Below are 26,099 nucleotides of genomic sequence, written 5' to 3' on the forward strand. Positions count from 1 at the left end.
ATTAGGCTATCAATATAGAATATGTACCAAAATGATTTAAACTTAATATTATCAAGAATTGATACGGACGGTATTAACAAAAGTCGATCCAAACTAGGTTATCATGTTTCTGGATTGAGATAATAAAAATTAATTCTTTCAAAATAAATTTGCATTTTGTTGAATGCAACTAATATTACTGCCTAGTTTTTACTCTGTGTGTGTGGAACATTTTTGCAATGCCGCAAAACAAAAAAATATTCAACGTTAAATTGTAAGGATGGAGCCTAGTCGAGTTTAATGTTATGAAGTAATGGTTGTTAATACACATGCAACTCCTTTATTTGATGGTGTAAATATCACTACGCTGTCGGTAGAGTATCAATCCTCAGGTCCACCACAAGCCCGACTTTTTCCTTTTCTTTTTTAATTTCAATGAACCACAATTAAGGCGTAAAAATATAAGTTTGATAGTTTAGTATACATGCTTTATATGTGTGTCTCAAATCACTTAATGAAATTGTATATATTAAAAAGCATGCAACTCTTTATAAGCACTCTAGGCAATTGAAGAATGTTTAGTAGAAAACTTTCTCTAAGCAATATTGTTTACAAGTATAATTATGATGATAATTTAATGTTTGATTTTAGGTTGGACTCTAAAAAATAAAAACACTCGGTCTTATCTATTACAATAAGGAAGGATTTTATAGATATATTCTAATCGATCTCAAAGTCTTAATTAATACTTATTAGAAAAATAATTAAATGATTATTTTAATTAGTAGAGAATAATTAAATAATAATTTAAGAAAATGGTGAAAAAACGATTGTCTAAAGAAATTCATTTAATGAAAGACAAAAAGTTCAACCAACATTTAAGGGTCTTCGTGCTTTAAATATAGTATAAATAGATAATATATTGATATTTTAAAATTTTGTCAAATATACATATATATATTAAGTTTAATATCCAATTATTAATATTTATTTGAAGTTCTCGTTCTATATTTCAAAATCTATAAAGCTAAACTTTTGACAGCCTGTGACCCCAAGCCCTTTTCGTTTGTCATACCAAAATCAAAATTGTTATTACTCAATCTACACATTGGTCATAGTTAGTTTATCTCATAATGTACATGTTTAATGTTATACCAATTCCAATAGTGACAACTGACACGTACACATTGTATCAAATTTTATCTCTATCTTATTTGATCAATGCTAAAATTCATTCCAGTTGTGTAATTGTACTAGAAATATTTAGCTTCTAGTGTTGTATTGTCTATGTAGGCATCAATCTTAGACTCAAAAAGCAAGCAAGAGGCAGTATGCATTCTAGATTTCAGTATAATAGCCAAAAAAGGAGCTGCTATTGAAGTCTGAAGCTTACAAAAAAAGAACAACATAACGAACAAGCAATTTGTAGTTTGACCCAACAGTACAGTTATAAAATCCCAGACATTATTTTTGCACTCCAGAATCTTGAAACAAAAAGCAAATACAGAAACTAAAGTTCATCTTGCACATGTGATCACTAAGAATTCCATGTTATCACTTGCACATGTCAAATCATGTCAAATCTTAGTTGGATTCTGCTAAGATATGGAACCATTTATAACCTTGGGTAATTATTCTGGGCCAGTTGGCTGCTGCTGCGTGATACAATGTATATTTCCACCTGCCAATACAATTTCCCTAGCACCTTCAATTCCTACAACCTGCACCAATCATATTCAAAATTAAATGAGTTCTGGAGGAAAATAAATCAGATTTTATAACTGAAATGTGAGGAAATATTGGGTGCAAGAATGAGTTAAAAGCATGATTTTTTCTTTCCATCACAGTATCAGACTGCAATTGATCAAGCCATCTCATTGAATCTTTCACGACCATAGTAGTTTATAGAAAGTTCACATATTTAGGTACACATTAGCACCTCTCAATTACAATACCAAATCAATGGGTGCTAAATGATAATGGAACTATGTGCATGTACGAGGAGTAGGTTTAACGATTACTAAACTAATGCATAAGCATGTGGATGCATGAGTACATCAATAAAAAAAAAAGGGCAGTCCGGTGCACTAAAGCTCCCGCTATGCGCAGGGTCCGGAGAAGGGCCCGACCACAAGGGTCTATTGTACGCAGCCTTACCTTGCATTTCTGTCAGAGGCTGTTTCCAAGGCTTGAACCCGTGACCTCCTGGTCACATGGCAGCAACTTTACCAGTTACACCAAGGCTCCCCTTCCATGAGTACATCAATAGTCATCTTTTATAATCATATGCTTGGCCTTGTTTGTTCCTTTCTTTTTTCAATGGATTCTTCTGTCTAACATCCGAGTTTCTATAAGGAATCTTTCTCATGACTTTATTATTATTGCCTTCGATGAGTATAAGTAGGTGGTGTTACATCCTGATCAACTGAGATCACTCTAGATCATGAACAGCAATCACTCTAGATCATGAACAGCAATATTTACAGAAAAGGGTTGTCTGGTAATTTTGTATACTGGTCTTTCCATTATGTTCAATGACTACTGACCCTTGCAAATAGCAACCACATGAAGTTCTTTGCTTACCTCATGATTTGGAAATGCCAGTGAGAGGACTCTAATAGCTTCTTCATCCCATTTTTTATCCCCAAATTGCGGAGTAATAATTGCACCATTAGCAATGTAGAAGTTCACATAAGAAGCAGCAAGCCTTGTACCTGAAGGCCTAGATTTAGCATCATCATCCTGTAAAAGACAATAGTACAATGAGATCAGAATGATAGATTCCAAGAAAGAACTGAGAAAGATGCTTGATTTTCTACTTTCAGATTGTAGTTTCTCGAGAAAGTAAGTAGAATAGTGAAGCTGGAAAAGTTCTTGGGAGACTTTGGAAAGATTACTATTGCATGAAATCTATGATGTCACTAATATGATGTTCCTCAAGATATAATTTAGTTTCGGAGGATCATGTTTTCCAAAAAGACATAGGTGTACGTCCCCTGAATCATGAATATTTCATTCAAGCAGTCGTGACAGAAGGTCATTACATTCTATCTTTTCACAGAACATGACCAAGAAGTCTGTCAAAAGCTTGGAATTAAAAGGCCACACAATTTCTCTAGAGACTGACTTCTGAATAGATACAGTGATGCAAAAGCATAGTTGTTTCAATTAATTGTATACAAGGATTTATGATTACTGTTCTGTGAGTAAAAAGAAAGTTATATTTCAACAGAGAGGAAGACGAAAACAACAACACACCCAGTGTAATCAACAGAAAGGAAGACAGCATCATAGAAAAAACAAATGTAATCCATATATAGTGATCTTTGATCCAAAATTTCAACTGATGAACATCATCCTACCTATGAATGTGTTGCATATAAATAGAAAAAGAAAGATAATTAATCATGATGTCTATATCATATTAACATATTCTACCAAACATCGACTTGAGATGCATTGACTTTTTAGACAGGTCTGCAATTTTTCTTTTTTCTTTTTATTTTGTGAATGACAGTTGTAGAATATTACCAAAAAGGTACCAAAAACATCACCTGAACTAGTCCAGCTGCCTCCTCATCTGTCATATAGAGTGGCCCAGGTACATGGAGTTTGATCACTTGTATTTTTCTACCATTGGCATCAGAAGTATTTTCAAGAATAGAGAGCGCTTCAGAGGATCTTTCATACTGTTGATCAGATAGATCATCAGTCCAAGACAACAAAACAACACCAGGTTTCACAAAACAGCACATGTTGTCAATATGACCATTTGTATCCTCATCACCTGCAACGTCAACAGTAAACTAAAGCCTAACTATTCACTTCTCTATGATTATTTTGTTAAAAAAGAAAAAGAAAGGGAAATATCATCAAGGTCCAATGCATAGATTTTGAAAGATAAACAATAAAACTGCGAACTCATTGAACAGTTAACATCCTATTACGTTATTTGAAAACAACACTTAACTCGATTACTAAAAAACAAATTTGAGATAAACTCGATTACTAAAATTAATAATCTTTTTATGTAGGTCCCTTTGGATTGTTCATTAGAGAAAAAGATTGAATGTGATTCTCCATTATCATTAAAAATATAGTATTTTGGACTATTTAAGGGTATTTTGATCCTTTCATTATGTTATAACCGACTCGGTAATCAATTCTTTCCTTATCTTTCCTTCAACTAATTTCTTCTTCGCAAATATGAAAACAACATAGATTTTTATCTAGTTTTGAAGACTTCTTTGTAATGAAATCCTTATAATTGGCTCAGACTTAAAGGTCAACACCATTAAGTTAGCTAATTTTATACGTAACATTTCTAGGGAGCTTCAATGGAGATGCTTGGAGGCTAGAGGTGTACATTCGGTGTACACTAGGGAGATTAAGGACATGTATGTACGATAGAGTCAAGACCTGGTTAAGGACTGACGGAGACTCAGAGCACTTCCCAATTGTAATGGGGTTGCACCAAGGATAAATTCTTAGCCCATTTTTATTTGCCTTGTTAATGGATGAATTGACATGGCAAATCCAATGTGAGGTGCCATAATGTATGTTATTTGCAGATGATATAGTTCTGAGTGATGAGACTCGTAGTGAAGTTAATATTAAGTTGGAAGTTTGGAGATAGACTGATACTAGCATGGATCACATGGAAGCTTTAAAGGAGCTTAAAGGACACCATAGAAAGATATACCATGTGTGGAAGGTCCCACAAAGTGAAGAATATGGAAAGAGGCCATGTGCGCAAATGGCCATTTCATAAATTCAAAAATTCACAAAAGGCAACCAAACAAGGCCAAGGCCCTTATCTCATTAAGGGTAAAATTGTAAAGAAAGTGTCTTCTTATTTCCTTAGTATAAATAGTAGTCTTTTTTATTTGGAAAAATTATATTATGATGAATTGAATACTTGAGAGCTTTGAAGCTTGTAGTTTCTAGGTGAAGCCTAGCATTAGTGTAGTTCATAGTTGTTAATTGTAGTTGAATGATTAGGGTGGATTCCCGATATTGCTCGTGTTAACTTCTTCTAGCTTAATCAATCATCGAGTTTCCCTCTTTGTGGATTCAATTTAATTTTCTCGTTTTTGATGAGTTTGGGTTATTGTTGTTTGATGAGATTCAATTGAGAGGTGAAGGTATAAAGTCCTTTATTGCTCATAAATTATTTTTTTATTTCAATAATTCCACATATCCTTTTCTTTATTTCAATTTTCCGCATTTTGATTATAGTTTCGGACTATGATCGTTATCATTCAGACTTTGGAGTTTAAGGAGTTCAAGTTGAGCTAGACCAAGACAGAATACTTTGAGTGCAAGTTCAATGATGAATCACATGAACCTAGCGAGGAAGTGAGGCTTGATACCCAGACAATCCAAAGGAGAGGAAGTTTGAAGTATTTTGGATCTATTATCCAAGGTAGTGAGGATATTGACAATGATGTCACATATTGTATTGGTGTAGGGTGGATGAAATGGAAGCTCACATTTATAGTCTTGTATGATAAGAATGTTCCACCAAAACTTAGGTGTCGTTTGACCACAAATATTCCCAAAAATATTTGGGAAATAGTGTTTGGCTATACAAAAGGGAAGCCTTGGAGTAACTGGTAAAGTTGCTGCCATGTGACCAGGAGGTCACGGGTTCAAGCCTTGGAAACAGCCTCTGGCAGAAATGCAAGGTAAGGTTGCGTACAATAGACCCTTGTGGTCGGGCTCTTCCCTGGACCTTGCGCATAGAGGGAGCTTTAGTGCACCGGACTGCTCATTTTTTTAGTGTTTGGCTATACAACTAACAATTATTTGGCAAATATTTTAACTAAACGTGTCAAATTCCCTAATACTAGGGAAAAAAACTAGTATTTGGGCCAAATTCTATTATTTGAAATTTTTAAAAAATTACCCCAAGTTTTTATATTTTATAAAACATCCATCATTTATAGTTTTGGACTGAATTTCAGTCCTATTTCGTTGTACAAAATTTATACAATTTTTATCCGAACTTGCTCTCCGAATTCACTTCTAGTTACAAGTATCAATAGAAGTTTTTCATATCCAACAACAACAACAACAACAACCCAGTGAAATCCCACAACGTGGGGTCTGGGGAGGGTAGATTGTACGCAGACCTTACTCCTACCAAGGTAGGACGACTGTTTCCGAGAGACCCTCGGTTCAAAAAAAAAAAAAAAAAAAAAAAAAAAAAACGGAAAAGGGGGTCAGATAAAGTTAAAAAAATTCAAAGCGCTATAGAAAAATAAATCACGAAGGCATCACAGATAAAATAGAGTAATCAAAAGTACTGAAAGCAATAAATAGTAACAGAAATAGAAGTTTTTCATATCCAAATCAATGGTATTTTCCTTTTGTTTTTTTTTTTTCCTCTTTTTTCATATTAATATTAATTGTATTCGTTGTCATGACTTTTTACGGAACATGTTCATTATAAAATGATAATACAAACATATGGGTATTTTTAATAATTTTTAGAACTTATGGGTATAAATCATATTTGTTTAGAAAGTCAAATATGTCTCTCAAAATCTATAGTCAAACGCATGGTGAAACTTCACCCAAAAATGGCTTGCCAAAAATATTTGAAAATCTATGATCAAACACTAGCTCAAAGGCAAATTCTACAAAGTGGGTTAGACCAACTATGTTATATGAGGCGGAGTATACGCCATTCAAAAACGCTCTCATTCAAAAAAGTTGCATAAATGAGAATGATGAGATGGATGCATGCGCTTACTAGGAGAGATATGAGTAGAAATGAAGATATCCGGATCAAGGTGGGAGTGGCCTCGGTGAAAAATAAGATGCAGGAAGTGAGACTAAAATGGTTGGAGATGCACGGATACTCCAGTGCAGAGGTATGAGAGGTTGACTATGGATGATAGTTTTAGGAGAGGCATAGGCAAGCCAAAGAAGTATTGAAGAAAGGTGAATAAACAGGATATGTTGCAGTTTCAGCTTATCGAGGACATGATTTTAGATAAGGGCTATCGAGGACACATATTAGGGTAAGAAGTTAGTAGGTAGTCGAGTGTTATCTCACTTATCCTTCCATACTAGTAGTCGTACCATTACTCTTGTAGTTTCTTGTACTTCGACTATAGTATTATTTTGTCGTAGATATTGCTCCTTTTTGCAGAATGCTTTGTCATGCTATCTTCAGTATTTTGTTGTGGCTTCTTCAACAACAACAACATACCTAGTGAAATCCCACTAGTGGGGTCTGGGGTGGATAAAGTATAAAGTGTACGTAGACCTTACCATTACCTCATGGAGGTAGAGAGGTTGTTTTCGAAAGACCATGGGCTATTTTGTTATGGTTTCTTCACTTCTGTTATTTCTTTTCCCAAGTTGCTTTGTTATATTTCATTGAGTCGACGGTCTATTAGAAACAACCTCTCTACCTTCCAAGGTATGGGTAAGGTTTGCATACATACTATGCTTCCCAGACCCCACTTATGCAATTACATTGCTTTACTTTATAACTGCCACCTTAATTAAGAGGAAGAAACATCCTTTCTTGTATAACCATGGTATATGAGCCAGCTTGCACTTACCTCGACTAATTCCACGTGATACCTACCACCACCACCAACAGGTATCCTACATAAGTTATGAGACCCCTATTTATAATTGTGGAATGGAAGAGTTGTGATGATGCATGATGTATCATTTTGACATGTGGCATGATCTTATTGGCTTTTTCATTGACTTGGTGTGCCACGTCGATTTGGCATGTGATATCAAACTGGACCTCTAGGAAAACGACATCATGGGTTCAACAAAAAGGGTTTGTCATTTGTAACCCAATTAGATGGATTAGCCCAATGAATTAGACCTTCATAAAATTCATATTTATTAGCCTTAAATAATTAATTCAATTAAATTAGCGCATAGTATTTATTTGGACTAAACATTGATTTTAAAATATAGTTCAAATTATTTTAAGGATTTAAATCCAATCTCGTCTCAAAAAGGTCAGCAGTTAAAACAAGGTCTGACCAAAAAGGAGTCTTGGAGACCTCCAAATGGGAACATGCACATATTAAGCACCGATGAAAATTGTCGTGTAACCTATGAAATTTCAAGATTCTCAAGGTTGTTTTGTCTTATGCAAAAATGAGAATGAATATGGTAAGGATGAGGAGCATTATAACTTGCAGTTTAGGCTCGTGCAATGTGGAGCATTATAACTTGCACTTTAGGATCATGAGATGAGGATCATTATAACTTGCAATTTAGGCTCATGAGTTGAGGAGCATTTTAACATGCGTGGACTCTTCAGTTTCATCTTCAAATAAAACTTTCCTCCACTATGGAGTTCTTCCATATCTTCAACTTTGTGAGGCTCACAGACAAACAACCATTGATCTCTAATTGCAGCCATGTTCAATTCCACATCATGCACATTGGTCACCAACTCTTCAAATGTATCGGGCTTCATTCCTTGCAAGATGTAGCGAATACCCTAATTCATGTATTCATGTCTTAAATGCACATTTCAATGCTAGAATTTCACAAAGGCGAACTTTGTAGTTGAAGGCTTAAGCTCCTCCAATGATTGATGAAGTTAATAATTGGCTCATGTTTACGTTGGCGTGCATTTGTAAGTTCAATCATATTCATGATAAGGCAGCGGGGAGATTGACGATGATGTCACACATCGTATTGGGGCAAGGTGGATGAAATGGAGGCTCGCTTCCGGAGTGCTATGTGACAAGAAGGTGCCACCACAACTTAAGGGCAAGTTCTACAAAGTGGTGGTTAGACCGGCTATGTTGTATGGGGCAGAGTGTTGGCCAGTTAAGATCTCTCACATTCAAAAGATGAAAGTTGCCGAGATGAGAATGTTGAGATGGATGTGTGGTCACACCAGGAGCGACAGGATTAGAAATGAGGCTATTCGGGACAAGGTAGGAGTGGCCTCGGTGGAAGACAAGATGCGGGAAATGCGACTGAGATGGTTTGGGCATGTGAAGAGGAGAGACACAGATGACCCAGTGAGGAGGTGTGAGAGGTTGGCCATGGATGGTTACAGAAGAGGTAGGGGTAGGCCGAAGAAATATTGGGGAGAGGTGATTAGACAGGACATGGCTCAGTTACAGCTTATCGAGGACATGACCTTAGATAGGAGGGTGTGGAGGACCCACATTAGGGTAGAAGGCTAGTACATAGTCTCGTTATTCTTCCCTATTCGTAGGCGCATTAGCACATTACAATTCCTTGTGCTCTCATTTCTGCTATTTCTGTTACTATTTATTACTTTCAGTACTTGTGATTACTCTATTTTATCTGTGATGCCTTCGTTATTTATTTTCCTATAGCGCTTTGAATTTCTTAACCTTATCTGACCCCCTTTTTCTGCCTTTTATGCCTTTTTTGAGCCGAGGGTCTCTCGGAAACAGCCGTCCTACCTTGGTAGGAGTAAGGTCTGCGTACACTCTACCCTCCCCAGACCCCACGTTGTGGGATTTCACTGGGTTGTTGTTGTTGTTGTTGTTGTAATCATATTCATGATACACCTTGTGCTATAGAAACGATTGAGGAACTCTTACTCTAGTTGCACCCAACTATTTACAAAACTAGGTTCGAGATCTCATACCAATCAAAAGTACTTTCTTTCAGAGATCGAATGAACTGCTAGAAAAGATAATCACCATAAGTACCAGCATTGTTGCACATCTCGACGAAGTGCGCTATATGATGTTTGGGATTTCCTTTTCCATCGAATTGTTGCAATTTAAGAGGTTGATAGTCCGCATGCATTTTTTAGTTATCAATCCTTTGTGTATATGGATTTGCATGTGTGAGAGAAGATTTGGTTGAGGACTCAGATTTATCTTTGATAGCCAACATGATGAACTCCTTCAATTGGTAACAACAATTAGACCTTCTGAGGAGACTTGGGTCTCTTTGGTCGTTATTGTTTACTTTATGTAGCGCTCTCCTTTCTCTTAAATTTTAAGAAGCCTTGTAAGTTCTTGACTTGATTCTCTCTCAGCCATGTTCTCCGCCTTATTTGTCAACTTGAAAAGTTTAGTATCTTGTTCTTGCATGTGCTTCATTAATCCTTCATCTGCTTTAGTCAAACTTGCAAGTTGTTCTTCTATAGTGGAAGCATCAATCATCATTGCTTGCACGACCTCAAGAAGGATGAAGAATGATGCGGATCACTAATTGAATAGAGATTGGACTTGGGAGAGACTTTATACGAAATTGGAGCTTATCCAACATTCAAGACATCGTAATCTTCTTGCACAAAGGGGTTGTTGGACTTCCAATGGCGTTTTTGTGGAAAATTAAGTTGAGCCAAAGTTCTTTCGACTACCTCAAATATATAATTCCCTTCTTCTAGCATGTGGGAAGAGGATACCACTCCATTTGGAGAAGATAAACCAGAAACATGAGTTGACTGGGACGATATTTGGAGCAATAATTCTTCTATCATTTCGATTTTGCTCAGGTCATGACATGCTTGATCTTGATTTGTACTTAAATTTAAGGGTCTGAAGTCGAATCTTGAATATGATGGTCTTGAATCTTGATCTTGACTTGTTCTTTAATTTAATGGCTTGAAGCTTGGTCTTTAATTTGGTGGGCTTGATCTTGACTTGTACTTGAATTCAAGGGCTTAAAGCTTGATCTTGAATCTTCGTCCAGATCTCTAGAACTTTTACAGAAATACTTGAGTGCTTGAATGCTTGTAGAAAAATTTGTGGCATTCGATCCACGAGCTCTCTCTAGTTTCTTGTTAGAAAATTTGGTCATTTTTCCTGAATTATGAGACCCCTATTTATAGTTGTGGAATGGAAGAGTAGTGATGACGACAAACTTTTTTTGACCAATCAGGTTGAAGTTGACGTGACGACATTTGATTGGTCAGAACATGTCATTTGTACACGTGGTGCATTTTTCATTGATTTGACTAGAATGAGTCATTTTGCCATGTGGCATGATTGGCTCTTTCATTGACTTGGCATGCCATCTCAATTTCGCACGTAACATCAAACTAGACCTCTAGGAAGATGACATTTTGGGCTCAACAAAATGGGCTCATCATTTGTAGCCCAATTAACTAGACTAGCCCAACGAATTGGACATTCATTAAATTCATATTTATTGGACTTAAATAATTAATCCAATTAAATTAGCCCATATATTTATTTGGACTAAATATTGATTTCAAAATATAATTCAAATTATTTTAAGGATTTAAATCCAATAAAATTTCAATGATTACACAATCTCCTTTCCAAAATTCTTGTCTCAAAATGGGAAGCATAAACAAAAAAGATTCGACCAAAAAGAAGTCTTCAGACCTCCAAGTGGGAACATGCACATATATCAAAAGCACCAATGGAAACTGTCGTGCTAATTAACCTATGAAATTTCAAGAGTCTCAGGGCTGTTTTGTCTTATGCAAAAATGAGAATGGATACGCATCATTCTAATGACACAACCAAGGATAGAATTTTGTTAAATCCAACACTACCACATGAAAGCATGGACTTTTGCAGGTCAAGGACACAATTTGACTAATATTAGCAGAATGAATACCATACAACCCTCGAGGCAGCCAAATAATCTTCCTGACTCCAAGATATGCTTTTAGTTCATTCTCAATCTGTTCTTTAGACAAATGTGGATTCCTGTTTGGGTTCAGGAGGCACTCTTCTGTTGTGAGACAAGTCCCTGAAGAGAAGATAAAAGAGGATAAGACAGCATACTATTTGCATCTAAACAACAATCATTAGATCGGTATCTGAATTCAGAATACATACAATATGAGATTCAAGAAAACAGATGAAGACACCCCATGGAACTGATTAAAAAAACAACAACAACAACAACCTAGTGAAATCCCACAACGTGGAGTCTGGGGAGAGTAAAGTGTACACAGACCTTACTCCTACCAAGGTAGGACGGCTGTTTCCGAGAGACCCTCAGCTCAAAAGAAGCATAAAAAGAGGTCAAATAAGGCTAAGAAGTTCAAAGCAATATGGGAAAGCAAATAACGAATAACGCAAATAACGAAAGCGACACAGATTAAATAGAGTAATCAGAGTACAGAAAGAAATAGAGAGATAATAACAGAAGTCAGAGCACAAGAAATTATAGTGCGCTAATGCGCCTACTAATACGGGAGAATAACGAGACTATGTACTAGCCTTCTACCCTAATATGGGTCCTCCACACCTTCCTATCTAAGGTCATGTCCTCGATAAGCTGTAACTGCGCCATGTCCTGTCTAATCACCTCTCTCCAATATTTCTTCGGCCTACCCCTACCTCTTTTGAAACCATCCATGGCCAACCTCTCACACCTCCGCACTGGGGCATCTGTGTCTCTCTTTTTCACATATCCAAACCATCTCAATCGCATTTCCCGCATCTTGTCTTCCACCGAGGCCACTCCGACCTTGTCCCGAATAGCCTCATTTCTAATCATGTCGCTCCTGGTATGCCCACACATCCATCTCAGCATTCTCATCTCGGCTACTTTCATCTTTTGAACGTGGGAGACCTTAACTGGCCAACACTCCGCCCCATATAACATAGCCGGTCTAACCACCACTTTGTAGAACTTGCCCTTAAATTGTGGTGGCACCTTCTTGTCACATAGCACACCGGAAGCGAGCCTCTATTTTATCCACCCTGCCCCAATATGATGTGTGACATCATTGTCAATCTCCCCGCTGCCTTGAATGATAGACCCAAGGTACTTGAAACTACTTCTCTTTTGGATGGCCTGGTCACCAAGCCTAACTTCCGCGCCAACCTCCTGAGGTGTCTCACTGAACTTGCACTCTTAGTACATGAAAGAAAATTACCATTAGAACTTTCAACTCTTGTTTTCAGCATTCTAAATTCAATCTGTTGGCACATTCAGTACTTTGTATTACTTACAAAATTTAAGATGTCATTTAGTTCAAGAGTTAATAATTAAGTTTTGTACAGAGAAGCTATGACGTGGTTTTTGGCTTCCATAATTCGTTTGCTTAATATATTACAGCCAGATGATCGGGAGTTTGTCTGTGACTGGAGTTTCACAAATAGATCACAACTACCGAAATCAAAACTCTCTGAAATGGAGAAAGAGCCTCGTTTTCAAACTATAAAGAAATCAAGTCGAGTTCAGAAAATAAACGAAATATATCTACCTTCTCCATCAACATGAATGCTTCCACCTTCAAGAATCATAGACTGCGAAAACCTTGGGAGCTTTTCAATTGCCAAAATCTAAGCAAAAAGAACAGAATGGTTAACTCAATGGAGTATCTAATAACCAATAATGTACTATCAATAAGACACATCTGCAGCATTTAAAATTTGCAGACCTTTCTTGCAACAAGAAGGTCAAGACTCCAGTCTTTGTAACAGCCCTCATCAACACCTAGATATTTCAAATATCACCATCATGAATGTGTTTGCCAGAGAGAAAGAAACCAAAAGTATCTTGCATCAATCCAAGGACAACCATATATTGCTGAATATGGTTTTGAGACAATATTACTATGGCACATATGATTTAAGCAAACACACACAGGTATGTTTCTCTTTGTGGAAGTTCTAGGCAATCAAAGTAGAATACTAAACACAGAAGATAATATCCTGAGTCCTTCAACCGATCACAAACTATATTTCTATGGATTCCATATGACATGACAAGCAGGAGAATAATCGTTTCATATGCTGTAGCTGAAATGCTAAGAAAGCCTCAAGCATTTGAGAAGGAAAAGGTCAACATAAAGTACCATCATGTCAGATTGGCTATTAGCTAAATTATCTGATGATTGACATCTTGGTAAAAAAGATTTTCTTAGTGGGATAGATGAGAATTTTCCTTTGAAAAAAAAAAACTCGCATTTTTTACTCCAGCGTGTATAGCTTTAAAGATCAACCTATGGAGGACTAATAGTTTTCTACAAACAAGATAATCATAAGTTCGAACTTTTAGTCCCATAAATTGCAGATTGGAGACTGAGTATATTTGTTAAGCCTCCAAAGAAAAAAAAACCTTAAAATTAATGGAAAGCGGATTGCATTTTGCAGCTAACAGATGAAAGCTCCTGGAACGGGATACTCCAGTTGACAGCTTTTGCACAAAAAAAGAAAAACAGCATAGATGTTCCTCAGAGATATCAAGAGTGGGATACAAATCTCTTACCACCCCAGCTATTGAAGGTCCAATCAATCCCTGCAACACTTGACGCTGCATGTTCTGCATTTGCTGCGGTATTTCTGATGACAAACTGCATAGATAAAGAAAAAAATTTCTTGTAACTTCCTCTGGGGTGTGACGGTTAAAAGTAATACCATTTGAATTCCACAGAAAGGAAACAGTAGCTCACAGTTGGACCAGTATCACGAAACCAAGAATCATTCATGCTCATCTCCACAACCCTGATATGTTTAGGCAACAAGCTGCATGCACTTTCCCACTGTACAACATAGATGTGTGTTAGAACCACGCGCTAGGGAATATGATTCTTTTAGAACTAAAGAGGGACTATCATGATGTAATAAGAAAACTTTTTTGGTGCCTTCAAAAACTGTCAACCTGAGCAGCACTAGCACAGATTGTTACTGGTTCAAATCTTGAAATAGCAGATGCTACAGTTGCAAATGCACGCTGACCGTGGACTGCATTATTTCGCCAGTTATCTGGACGCTCCTACATCTCAATAATAAAGCTATCAGCAAATAGACACCCAAACTTTTCTCTGGTTCTTTTTAAGCAATTACTACCACAATATCGTGCTGCACGGAAAGTTGAGTCTAGAAGAAAGGGAAGGAAAAAGAAATAAAATTGGGGATAGTACTAATTGACCAGGGAAGAAGATACATAGCCTTTTAAGAGATTATAAAGAGTCATGTCAAGATGTCAACCATACAAATGGTATCATAAAATGTCATTAAGAAATGTGAAATCTGTTGTTCAAACAAAGAGATTGTTCACATTGCGAAATCTACTCAACCAGCCATGCTCAGAGGCGGATTTAAAATTTGAAGTTTATGGGTTTTAGCAATTCTAGTTTGCCATCAAACCCACAACTCATTTATGCAACTGTATTGGCAGTTTATATATGTACATATTTAGCGGATTTCCCAACATTTCCTATTTTTTTTAATAAAATGTACACAAACCGCTGCCATGGAGGTTCAAATTCCCAACACATATACAAGGTGGGGATATATTCTATATATCCGCCTCTGGTCAGACTCTACCTAGATGGAACTCCAATACAAAATTTCAACCAGAGACTACTGACACTTATGATACGAAAGGGAACTAAAGATAACTTTAACAGATAATTAGAAAAGATAGAATCAGGAACTGTGTTCGTGATTGCTGATGAGTGAAGTTTCTTCTCACTTGCAACAAAACTGTTTTAAAATACTAGTACGACAATTCACTCTTATACAAGTAGTGCAATGAATTGTATTCCTGAATGATATGCAAATTCACATTAAACAACGAGTGGCACCAATTCCATTCATCCTGATTAGCACAATACATACTTTTGCAGCTACAACTTGGCATGTTACTGAATTACATGTTATATAATGCATTCTCACTTATCAATTATCTAAGGATTAGAGTCTATGGGGTGAGATTATATATAATTACATGTTATTTTACTTCAATTATCTACTGGTATTAGTATTACTATTATGTTTTGCCGCATATGCATACATGGTCCAAGATGGAAGCAGTGGTTTCTGCTAAACCCCAAGTGAAGGGATTTCAAGTCAAATATGAACTTCCTATTGAAATTCATCATATTCTCCTACGTGAAGAGACTAAACGGAGGCAAACGTCCATGATTAGCCATCGCCATTGTATCCACAGAGACACAGCTAACTAACGTAACCCTAAAAACAAAGAACCAGAACCAAAAATAAAATTAAGCAAGAAGAGTACCATAAACAACTAAAAGTCCAAGAAAGAGTAAATTTGAGTGAAACAGTGAGCAGGAAGATAACAAGTTGAAGGAAGTGCGTAAAGAATAGAGTGTTCTCACTGGCCAACCCATCCAACAATAAGAGTGGGGTTCCCATTCTGCAGGCATACGGTATCCATTTTCAACAGGCGTCCCTTTCAGATCCATCAGTAAACTCTTCTTCTCCTTCACCACCAACACAAGCTTACATTATGTACACTGTTTTAAAAGGCCTTCTGGGGCGGGGCCTACTAGAAAAGCACTGCGCCATCTATGGGGCGTAAGCCATATTAGTTGACGGAAGGATTCCACAAAATTACATAATATTAAAGAATTAATTACATTATATTTTAAATTTTTTCAAATTATACAGTAAAATTTGAATATATCCTAAATCATTTTAATACATCACGTAAATGGATGTATTCTTCTTGATACATCACGTAAAGTAATGTATCTAACTGATATATCGCGTAAAGTGATATATCTGACAGATAAATCGTGTAAAGTAATGTAACTGACCGACACATCGCGTAAAGTAATGTCCGAAAATATAAGAGAATAGAATTTTGTAATTTTTTTAAATAGTAGAAAATTTTAAAGAATATAATAAAATAAATTATGTATTTAGATTATTTTTTCATGTAACACCAGGTGAGTTTCTATTTTGGGCTAAGTTCATAAAATATCTTCTAATTAAAATTGTTTAATAAATATTAAATTTTAAAAAGCTAAAAAGTTAAAAATTTAATTATTTTTTATTCATAGTCCCAACCTTTTTTTCTTCGTCTTTCATGGGATAAAAGAAAAAAACAATTATTGCGCAAATTACAGAGCAAAAATGCGTTATCGCTTGCTCTGATTTGATGCTTCTCATTATAGGTTCCTTCAAGGCATTTTCTTGTTTTTACAATTTAATTTATAAATTTCTATTTAAAATTTTAAAAGAAAAATCTAATTATTCTTTATAATGAGCAATTCTGATTATTTTTTAAATCAATTGTTGATTTTGATTAACATTGTAAGATGAAGCGGTTATATGTATTTTTTTTACTTTTTTTATTTTATTTTTGAATTTTCTATAATTTCTATGTAATTTTAATTTTAATTTTAAGTTTTATTATTTATTTTTACTGCAAATTTTAGAGAGAGGCGAAAGCAAAAGCCTATGGGGTCGCTTCTGTAATTGGATAATCAGCACTGAAAATCGTCTTTACATTATATGGTTTGGTCTTTTGATGATTCCAGAGAATGTGATTGATTGCATTATAAGGTCTTAATTGAACAGATCGAGCAAGCTCGTGCCGGTATCAACAACGAGGAAGAAAAAATAAGCAACAGCAACTAACTATGGCTCTTGACCCAGACAACGTCCTAGGCGTAAGAGAGAATATTAATTTATAAAATTTATATATATATAATAGGAGAAGCATAAGAGCCCGTTTGGATGTGCTTAAAAAAGTGACTTTTATGTATGAAGTGCTTTTAGAACTTTAAAGTGCTGAAAGTTATTTTTATAAATAAACAGTTGAGTGTTTGGATAAAAGTGCTTAAATGAGGAAAATTATGTGAATTTTAGGATCAAAAGAATAAAAATGGTAGTTTGGAATTTAGTTAAAATATAAGGGATATAAAAGTAATTTTCATGGTCAAAGAAAATGACTTTAAGCACTTAGAAAAAAAAAATTAGAAATCCTAACTTTTCATTTTTGAGACTTTAAGAACTTTCTGGCTTAAAATTAGCATTAGGCAAACACGTCCAAAAGCTGAAAAGGGGCTTTAAGTTGGTTTTGACCAACTTAAAGCCAATCCAAACGGGCTCTAAGTGTCACGTGTCATCGCTACAATTATTCTCGAATTTTCAAATTTTAAAAAATCAATTAATTAAATTTAAAATAGCAAATAAAATATTAATTAAAAACTGTTAATGTCAATCTATAAAAAGATGCAGAAATTTAAAAGTTCCAATTGACAAAATTGGATAACAAAAACTATCAAATTTCAGGTTTGATAATCTGAAACCGTATAACTGTTATCATGTTAAACCTTTTACTTATCCTATCCTGTTTCTATTGTATCCGTTTTTTCCATTTTCAATTCAAACCAATTATTCATTTTCTAAGTAGGAACTTCTTTGCAAACTACATCCGATAATTCATTTAGACTTGCAATTGACATTTCCTACACTTAAATCATCATGGAGTTATTTGACATTATAATGCTTTAAAGAATCCATTTGGATTCTATTATTGCAGAACAAATCACTTTCATAGCGGATCCGCATTCAGTCAACTCAAAGGTATGCATTCAGATTTTGAATTTTGAATCTGTAAAACAAAAATGAAACGTACGGTGGAGAAAAGAGTTGTTACGACAGAAAAGTAAGGGAATTCACACGATGGTTGCTGGATTTTTTGTATTGTTAGGTGGTGAAGAAGGAAAGGCAAAAAATGTCAAATGAGTTGACGAAAAATGGCTTACTGAATTATATATTTTGATGACGAAGATGATAAGTGGAGGAAGCCCGATCTTCAGTGTCGTATGTCTGGAAAAAATAAATTCAAAACGGTTAATTGTTCTCCATTAAAAACATTAATGATGAATCACCCAAATTAAGAGATATATTATATTTAAAATATTGTATAAACAATGTTGTTTCCATGCGAGCATCTCAAGTCAACAAATTTCCATTCCTCATTCTCTTACAAATTGTCAACTGTTATTAATCAGTTGATGTTAGTGATTTTTGAGCATTATCTTTCGTAGGTTTTGTCCTAAAACATTAGTTTTAGCAATTAATGATTAAATTTCAATAAAGTAATGTGTTTGTGAAATTTTCAATATGAGAAAACTAGACTAGTGACTTCTATACGAATTGTTGTCTCTTAATTTCTTCTCTATTATTATATTGGCTTGCCTTTAACTTTGTCTAATTATTATCCTTTCGTAATTTTTTTTGGAGAAAATCAAAAGTGTTCAAAGAAACTATATAGACACTGTAAAATAAGTATGAGTCTGAGATCAGATCTTAAAACAATGCTATCATCTTTATCCTACTATTTAATATGGAAGTTTACCTTTGGCAAAGCTTTTAAAAACAGGTTGTTCAAGGACCTAGAGTCCAAACTTATATGCAATTTATATCCGTAAGAGTTGTTAACATCATCCTCACGTCAGGATCGGAGTTACAGTGTATTGAGGGTGGCTAGGCGGACGGCCTTTTTCATAAAATTTTATTCTATATATAGATAAAATACTACTCTATATGATAATATAACACAATTTGAACACCCTTGGAACAAATTGAAGGTGTAGTCCATTGGTTTTGGGCGTTTAGGTAGGGCTCGATGCACTCTACAGAGGATTGAATCCGCCTAACTGCAGATAAAATTAGAAAAAAAAATTGTAGTTTTTTAGATGAGATAATAGGTTTTTGATTAATGCTAAGTCTTAAATTGTGTATATCATGTAACTAAACTCTTTATAAATAATGATTTTAGAGAACATTAAATATAAAAATCTTAGTAGCTTAAATTTAAACTCAAAAAATAAAAGAAAAAAATCAATTGCTTATGACATGTAACGCACACAAAATATCAAAGTCTAATTAGCAAAATGTAATTAAACTACCATAGAAAAAAAAATATACAACGACGGGGTGGGGGTGAAAAGATAATATTTTGAAGTAATTTGATAATATAATGAAGTATTTAGATAATAAAAATTTAAAAATTAAATAAAAATTACAAGTAAACATAATAAATATATTTATTTTATATTAATAAAAGAGCTCTTGATTATATTAAGTCAAGTGATAAATTAATAATAATTAATATTACAAACTAATAATTTAAAATAGGGAACAATGTAATAAGAAAAAATATAGAAACAGAAAAATTATTTGACTATTGCATGATTCGTTATATCTATGCATATAGATTGATTGTGGAGAGATAGAAGGTGGAGTATATTTCATTGAGTAACAATATAATAGTTGGATTTTTTTAAGATAATAAGATTTAATATCTTCGAACAATGCATCACAATCTAAAATAATTAAAAATAATACTTTAATATTCTGTGCATTACACGAATACAAATACTAGTATAAATTGAAAAATCCAAGGGCTAACAATCCAGCACCTCTCAACTTACACCTTTCCTCACATCAAATAAAATGTCTCGCCTCACGCCTAAAACATTACGTACATATATATATATATTACGTAGTATTTTTAATTATTTTTACCAAATCTTAATGGCGTCCAAATGGCCCGAACAAAAAGACAGGAACCTGCAGAAAGACAACAAAAATAAAGTGTTTGTGACACTAGAGATTCCTTTTTTAATTTCAGAAAGCACTTCAAATAATGTGTGCCAGTTATAAATGTGGGTCCACCCTTAATTAGAGGTCTTATATTTGAGTTTTGGATATGACAAAAAAATTGTTGGGAGCACCATCCCCAAATGAGCGATCCGAATTTAATCGGGGCTCCATTAGCTCTGAACACCAGGTGAAAAATTGAAAAAAAAAATGTGTGTCGTGTAAAATGTGAGATTTTTACAAATTGAATTAAAAGAAAATTATTTAGTGCTGGATCGAATTTATGTAAAAATAAAATAAAATTGAAACACGTGAATTCGTGATCTTCTCATAAAATTAAGTGTTTATGTATATAATATATAAAATTGGTATAATATCTTTTGTTGACACTCATCCTAGAAAAAAGATTAAATAGTACACTGAATGTTAATTATTTACTTGTAGGATTAGAAACTAGGTCTCACTTAAAACATTTTTCCTTTTTTAATATGCATCCATGCTTTACAAATATTACATTTGCCTCTGCTCGGGGACTATAGATTTATCCTGTAAAATAATATTCTTTAAGAGATAAGATTTTTAATTGAGGTATTTTTAAGTCAAAATAGTTTTAAATAACTTTAAAGTATTTGGGTAAAATAAAAAATATTTTTAAGGACTTATTTATAATTCAAAATCACAAAAATAAGTGAAATTCGTTAGAAATTTAACTTATGGCTTTTGACTTATAAATTATAGTTATAAGCTCATCCAAACAGGTTCTTAACTTAATATATTTGATTTCTATTAAAGTAAATTAAAGGAGAAATTTGGTCTTATGTTAATTATTATAGTCTCTAATCTTTTCGAAATAGCGATCTACCTTTGATTTAAATTCTTGAATTGACTCTATTAGTATTATAATTAGTTTTAATCCATTAATTTTGAATATAAAAATTAATTAGAGTTCTTCACACTTAATCTTCAAATTCGGGAATGTTATTCTCGAATTTTAACTATTTTTAACTTCTGTCTTTAGTAATTGTATGTTTCAATTATGCATGTTATTTTTATTCAATGAGCAAATGAATTTTTTTTTAGAAAAAAAGCATAAAACTTTTTTTAAAAGGAAAAAAATCGCAAGTCGCCATTTCTTTCTTTTCCTCTTTTAGGAATTAAAAATATTAAAAAGGAGGGAATCATTGGATGTGATCTTTAATTAAAGTAATTAAAGTTAAAAAATTATATTGGTTTCACACTACTTTAAAGATAGTTTGGCGGCTAGTTAACGTTATAATTGTATTAATAATAATATGAATTAGTTGTGAAAAATTTATGTATAATCTTATGCACGATTAGTTATGTATAATTTAATTATTTATGTATTAGTTATTTATGCATTTCCTCTATTTTAGTATGTTTTACTTTTTTTTTAGTCTATTTAAAAAATATCTTTTTTTTGCTATTCTTTAATTTTAACTTTTCACATGACATGTTTAAGGTTACAAGATTAAAAGAGATTATGGTACATTCTACATATTTTTAATTTAAGACCACAAAATTCAAAAAAAAAACTATTTTCTTAAACTTTTGTATCAAGTCAAAACAGAACAATCAAATTGAAACGGAAGGAGTATTAGTTATTTCATGAGAAAGCAACAAAATGGCCCCTCATGTTTGAGGATAGATTCAAAGTAGTCTCTTAATTATGCACATAGCAGTTTTGGTCCTTTAAATTTAGAGGTTAGTTTTTATTAGTTTATGAGTCATGGAACGATACCTTATTCAAGAAAAGCAACATTTCCATTAGTTCTTTCGTTTTGTATGGATTCTAATGAAAGGTCTACATTAAAACTGACTTGTCTTCTAGACTTGCTTGAAAAAAAAGAGGTTAAGATTAGAAAAATGGAAAAGAACTAAGCACACGTCTTTGGGACTTATGTTTCATTTAAGGACTTGACATCTGATAGATATAGTCTACTTGAGACATAGGAAGTACCGCATGAACTTAGGATAATATCTTTTAGATGGACCAGAAAGACTCTAGACGTACCTTAAATATCAATCTTTTTACACTTAACATTACTTAATTAGAATTTTGTAAAGGCAACCGAATTAAAGCTATGACATGAAATGAAAATCCACAACCTTAGTTTCACATTCTCGTTGTTAAAGCATGATCAAATCTTTATTTATTAAGCATACTAAACAAACTTTTTAAACTTTACTCTACACACTGTTTTTAGAAATAAAGATCGGTTGTTCTAATTATGCCTAAGAATAATATTCTCGTTTTATTCTCTATGGAATTCGATTCCAATCTTGTTTGAGTTCTACATTTGATAGTGACCGCTATAAATTTTTCAAAAGCGTGATTTGAGCGTATCATTTACCTTATGTAACAGGATCCAATGTTCTTATTGACGATCACAATAAATGAGAGTACTATACCCTGTCTGATCTTTAGTGGAACTTAATACATCATATTTTGTTAATATATAAAATGTACATAGGTATCTTTTGAAACATTGAATCTAATTTCAAATATTTTGTTCACTTTTCAATTAGTATTTAAAAAAATCAAATAAACTGACTTTATATCTTTAAACCTCAATCATGCTAGCTTATGCTGACATGAGCCATTTGTGGGGTCCAGTCCCACTTTTGCGTTTGTCAAAAGTGCCTGCTTTTGTCAAAAGTGGCTGCCAAATTGCTCCTCCAATTCCAGAGTTTTGTCAAATTTTGTAGGCAAGTTGGTGAAAAGAGTTCCTATAAAAGGAGCTCTTCAGCCCCTCATTTTAATCATAAAAAATTCACAGACAGATAGAGAGAAAAATATTTAGATAGCTGTGAGGTTTTCATAGACTATATAAGAAAATAGTCTATGAAGAAAAAAAATAGAGTGTGAGCGATATTTTTAGTAAAGTAGGAGATCAAAAGAGTGTTATTCGTTTTGAGTATGTGATAGTCATTTTTGAGTATTGTACTTGGTACTACCCAATGTAAAAATTCCTTACTATAGTGATATCAGTTGCTCCTCTTGACCCGTGGTTTTTCCCTTATTTAAAAGGGTTTCCACGTAAACTTCTTATTGTCATTATTTTTTTATTTTATTTCTAGTATTTGGACCATATTTATTTTTGTGTTAGTCCCTGTTTTCCCAACAAACTGGTATGAGAGCAAGGTTTTATCTGAGTATGTTTTGTGGTTGCAGCATTGTCTAAACTTCCACATCATAAAAAATTTACTTTGATTTATAATAGTTACATCTTTTTGGGGGAGAAACGATGGAAGCTAACACTAGTAGAATAGTTACTTTGAATGGAGTTAATTGTGCCATTTGGAAGGGAAAAAATGGAAGATCTGCTCTATGCCAAGAATTTTTATCAACCAGTCTTTACCACTGTAAATCTTGAAAATAAAATAGATGAAGAGTGAAATCTATTGCACTGACAGGTGTGTGGATTTATTAGGCAATGGGTTGATGATAATGTGTTGAACCATATTTTTGGGAATCACATGCTCGTACCCTATAGGAGTATCTTGAAAGCTTGTATGCTCGGAAGGCTAGGAACAATAAAATGTTCTCAATAAATCAGATGTTAAGTTTAAAATATCATGATGGCTCTCCGATGACAGATCACCTGAATAATTTTCAGGAAATCATGAATCAATTGTCTGCTATGGACATTAAATTTGATGAAGAAATTCAAGGCTTGCCTCTACTTGGTTCCCTACCAGACTCTTGGAAAATATTTAGAACTTCATTGTCAAATTCTACTACGGATGATGTGATTTCTATAGATTTCACCAAGAGTAGTGTCTTGAACGAAGAGATGTGAAGAAAATCTCAAGGTTCTTCTTCTTCTTCATCGAATGTCCTGGTAACTGGCTCCAAACAGAGAAATAAAAATCATGATTCTTAGAATAAAGAACATAGCATGAGCAAATTTAGAGGCAGACTTACGGATATTGAGTGCTATCATTGTGGCATGAAAGGGCACACAAAGAAGTTCTTCCAGAAATTAAAGAGGGAGAACAAAGACAAAGTAGAAAATAAAGAAGATGGCAATGAAAATTGTCTAGCCACCATCTTCACCGAAGATCTTGTTATAGTCCTTGATGCAGATCTGCTAAATATTAGTTGTGATAAGTCAAGCTGGGTTGTGGACACTGGTGCCGCATCTCATGTGACATCAAGGAAGGAGTTTTTCTCTTTCTATACTCCGAGCGACTTTAGAACCTTGAGTATGGGTAATGAGACTGTATCCACGGTGGTTGGTGTTGGTAAAATTTATTTGAAAACTAGTATTGGAACTAAACTAGTTCTGAACAATGTAAAATATTCACCTGATGTTCGTCTGCTTCTAATTTCTATTGGTGTTCTAGATAATGAAGGATATGTTAGTATCAACGGTGGAGGAAAATAAAAACTTATTAAGGGTTCCTTAGTTGTGGCACATGGTAACAAACGCCGTGGTCTATACTGGACTACAACTTCTACTTGTGCCAATACGGTGAATGCAGTTGAGAGCAATAACTCTTCAACTTTATGGAACAAGAGGCTTAGCCACATCAGTGAGAAAGGACTTAATGTTTTGGCCAAGAAGAAATTATTGTCAGATTTCCAAAGTGCTAAATTAGAAAAGTGTGAGCACTACTTGGCTAGAAAACAAAATAAAGTTTCCTTTAAGTCTAACCCTCCTTCAAGAAAGCCAGAGTTGCTTGAGTTGGTGCACTCTTATTTATGCGGTCCAATAAAGACAAAGACTCTGGGTGGTGCACTCTACTTTGTCGCTTTCATTGATGAATTCTCAAGAAAGCTTTGGGTCTATGTCTTGTAGACTAAGGACCAAGTTTTAGGTTTCTTTAAGCAGTTTCACGCTTCAGTTGAAAGAGAAACTGGAAAGAAACTTAAATGTATTCGTACTGATAATGGTGGTGAATATTATGGACCATTTGATGAATACTGCAAGCATCAAGGTATTAGGCACCAAAAGACTCCTCCTAAAACTCCTCAACTTAATGGGTTGGCTGAGAGGATGAACAGGACCTTGATGGAAAAAGTTAGACGTTTACTTTCTGAAGCAAAGTTGCCGAACTCCTTTTGAGGTGAAGCCTTATTGACCGCTGTACATGTCATTAACTTATCTCTTGTTGTTGCTTTGCAAAATGATGTTCCAAATAGAGTTTGGTATGATAAAGATGTTTCTTATGACCATTTGAGAGTATTTGGTTGCAAAACTTTTGTACATGTGCCGAAAGATGAGAGGTCAAAGTTAGATGCTAAGACAAGGCAGTACATTTTTGTTAAATATAGCCTTGATAAATTTGGTTATAGGTTATATGATCCAATTGAGAAGAAGCTTGTGAGAAGTCGCGATATTGTCTTCATGGAAAATCAAACTATTGAAGATATTGACAGAACGGAGAAGCTAAAATCTTCAAGTTCAGATGGAGTAGTCCATCTTGATCAAGTTTCTCATACAAGTGTGCATGACGTTGGTAGGCTTGATGATCATGGTGATGCTGAGAATCATGTATCAAATTAACATGTTGATTTTGATGATACCAATGATGTTATTGTTAATTCTCCTGTTCATGAAGTTGTAGACGAATCAAATATTCCTCTTAGAAGGTCCACAAGATAACGTATTCCTTTCTCTCGCTATTCACCTAATGAGTATGTACTACTCACTGATGATGGTGAACCAGAGTGTTATGAGGAAGCTATGGAAGATAACCAAAAGGATCAGTTAATTAAATCATATAAGATGAGATGAAATCTTTACATGAGAATCACACTTATGAGTTGGTGAAATTGCCTAAGGGCTGTCATGACCCAACCCCGTA

At 34.1% G+C, this 26,099-nt stretch overlaps 1 protein-coding gene across 1 annotated transcript; it reads right to left on the reverse strand.

Annotated features, from left to right (window-relative positions):
* Positions 1-1,309: 1,309 nt before the first annotated feature.
* LOC129889959 (agmatine deiminase) lies at positions 1,310-16,217 on the reverse strand. The gene is made up of 10 exons (XM_055965477.1): positions 16,025-16,217; positions 14,560-14,673; positions 14,351-14,440; positions 14,167-14,251; positions 13,337-13,392; positions 13,160-13,238; positions 11,557-11,691; positions 3,534-3,766; positions 2,563-2,721; positions 1,310-1,700 (listed from the first exon to the last, which is right to left on the reverse strand). Exons 1-10 carry the CDS (start codon positions 16,109-16,111, stop codon positions 1,611-1,613), a joined length of 1,128 nt encoding a protein of 375 aa, XP_055821452.1. The 5' UTR covers positions 16,112-16,217; the 3' UTR covers positions 1,310-1,610.
* Between the last annotated feature and the right edge of the window lie 9,882 nt (positions 16,218-26,099).

The sequence above is a fragment of the Solanum dulcamara genome, chromosome 1 (assembly GCF_947179165.1).
Source record: "Solanum dulcamara chromosome 1, daSolDulc1.2, whole genome shotgun sequence".
NCBI classification, from domain to species: domain Eukaryota; kingdom Viridiplantae; phylum Streptophyta; class Magnoliopsida; order Solanales; family Solanaceae; genus Solanum; species Solanum dulcamara.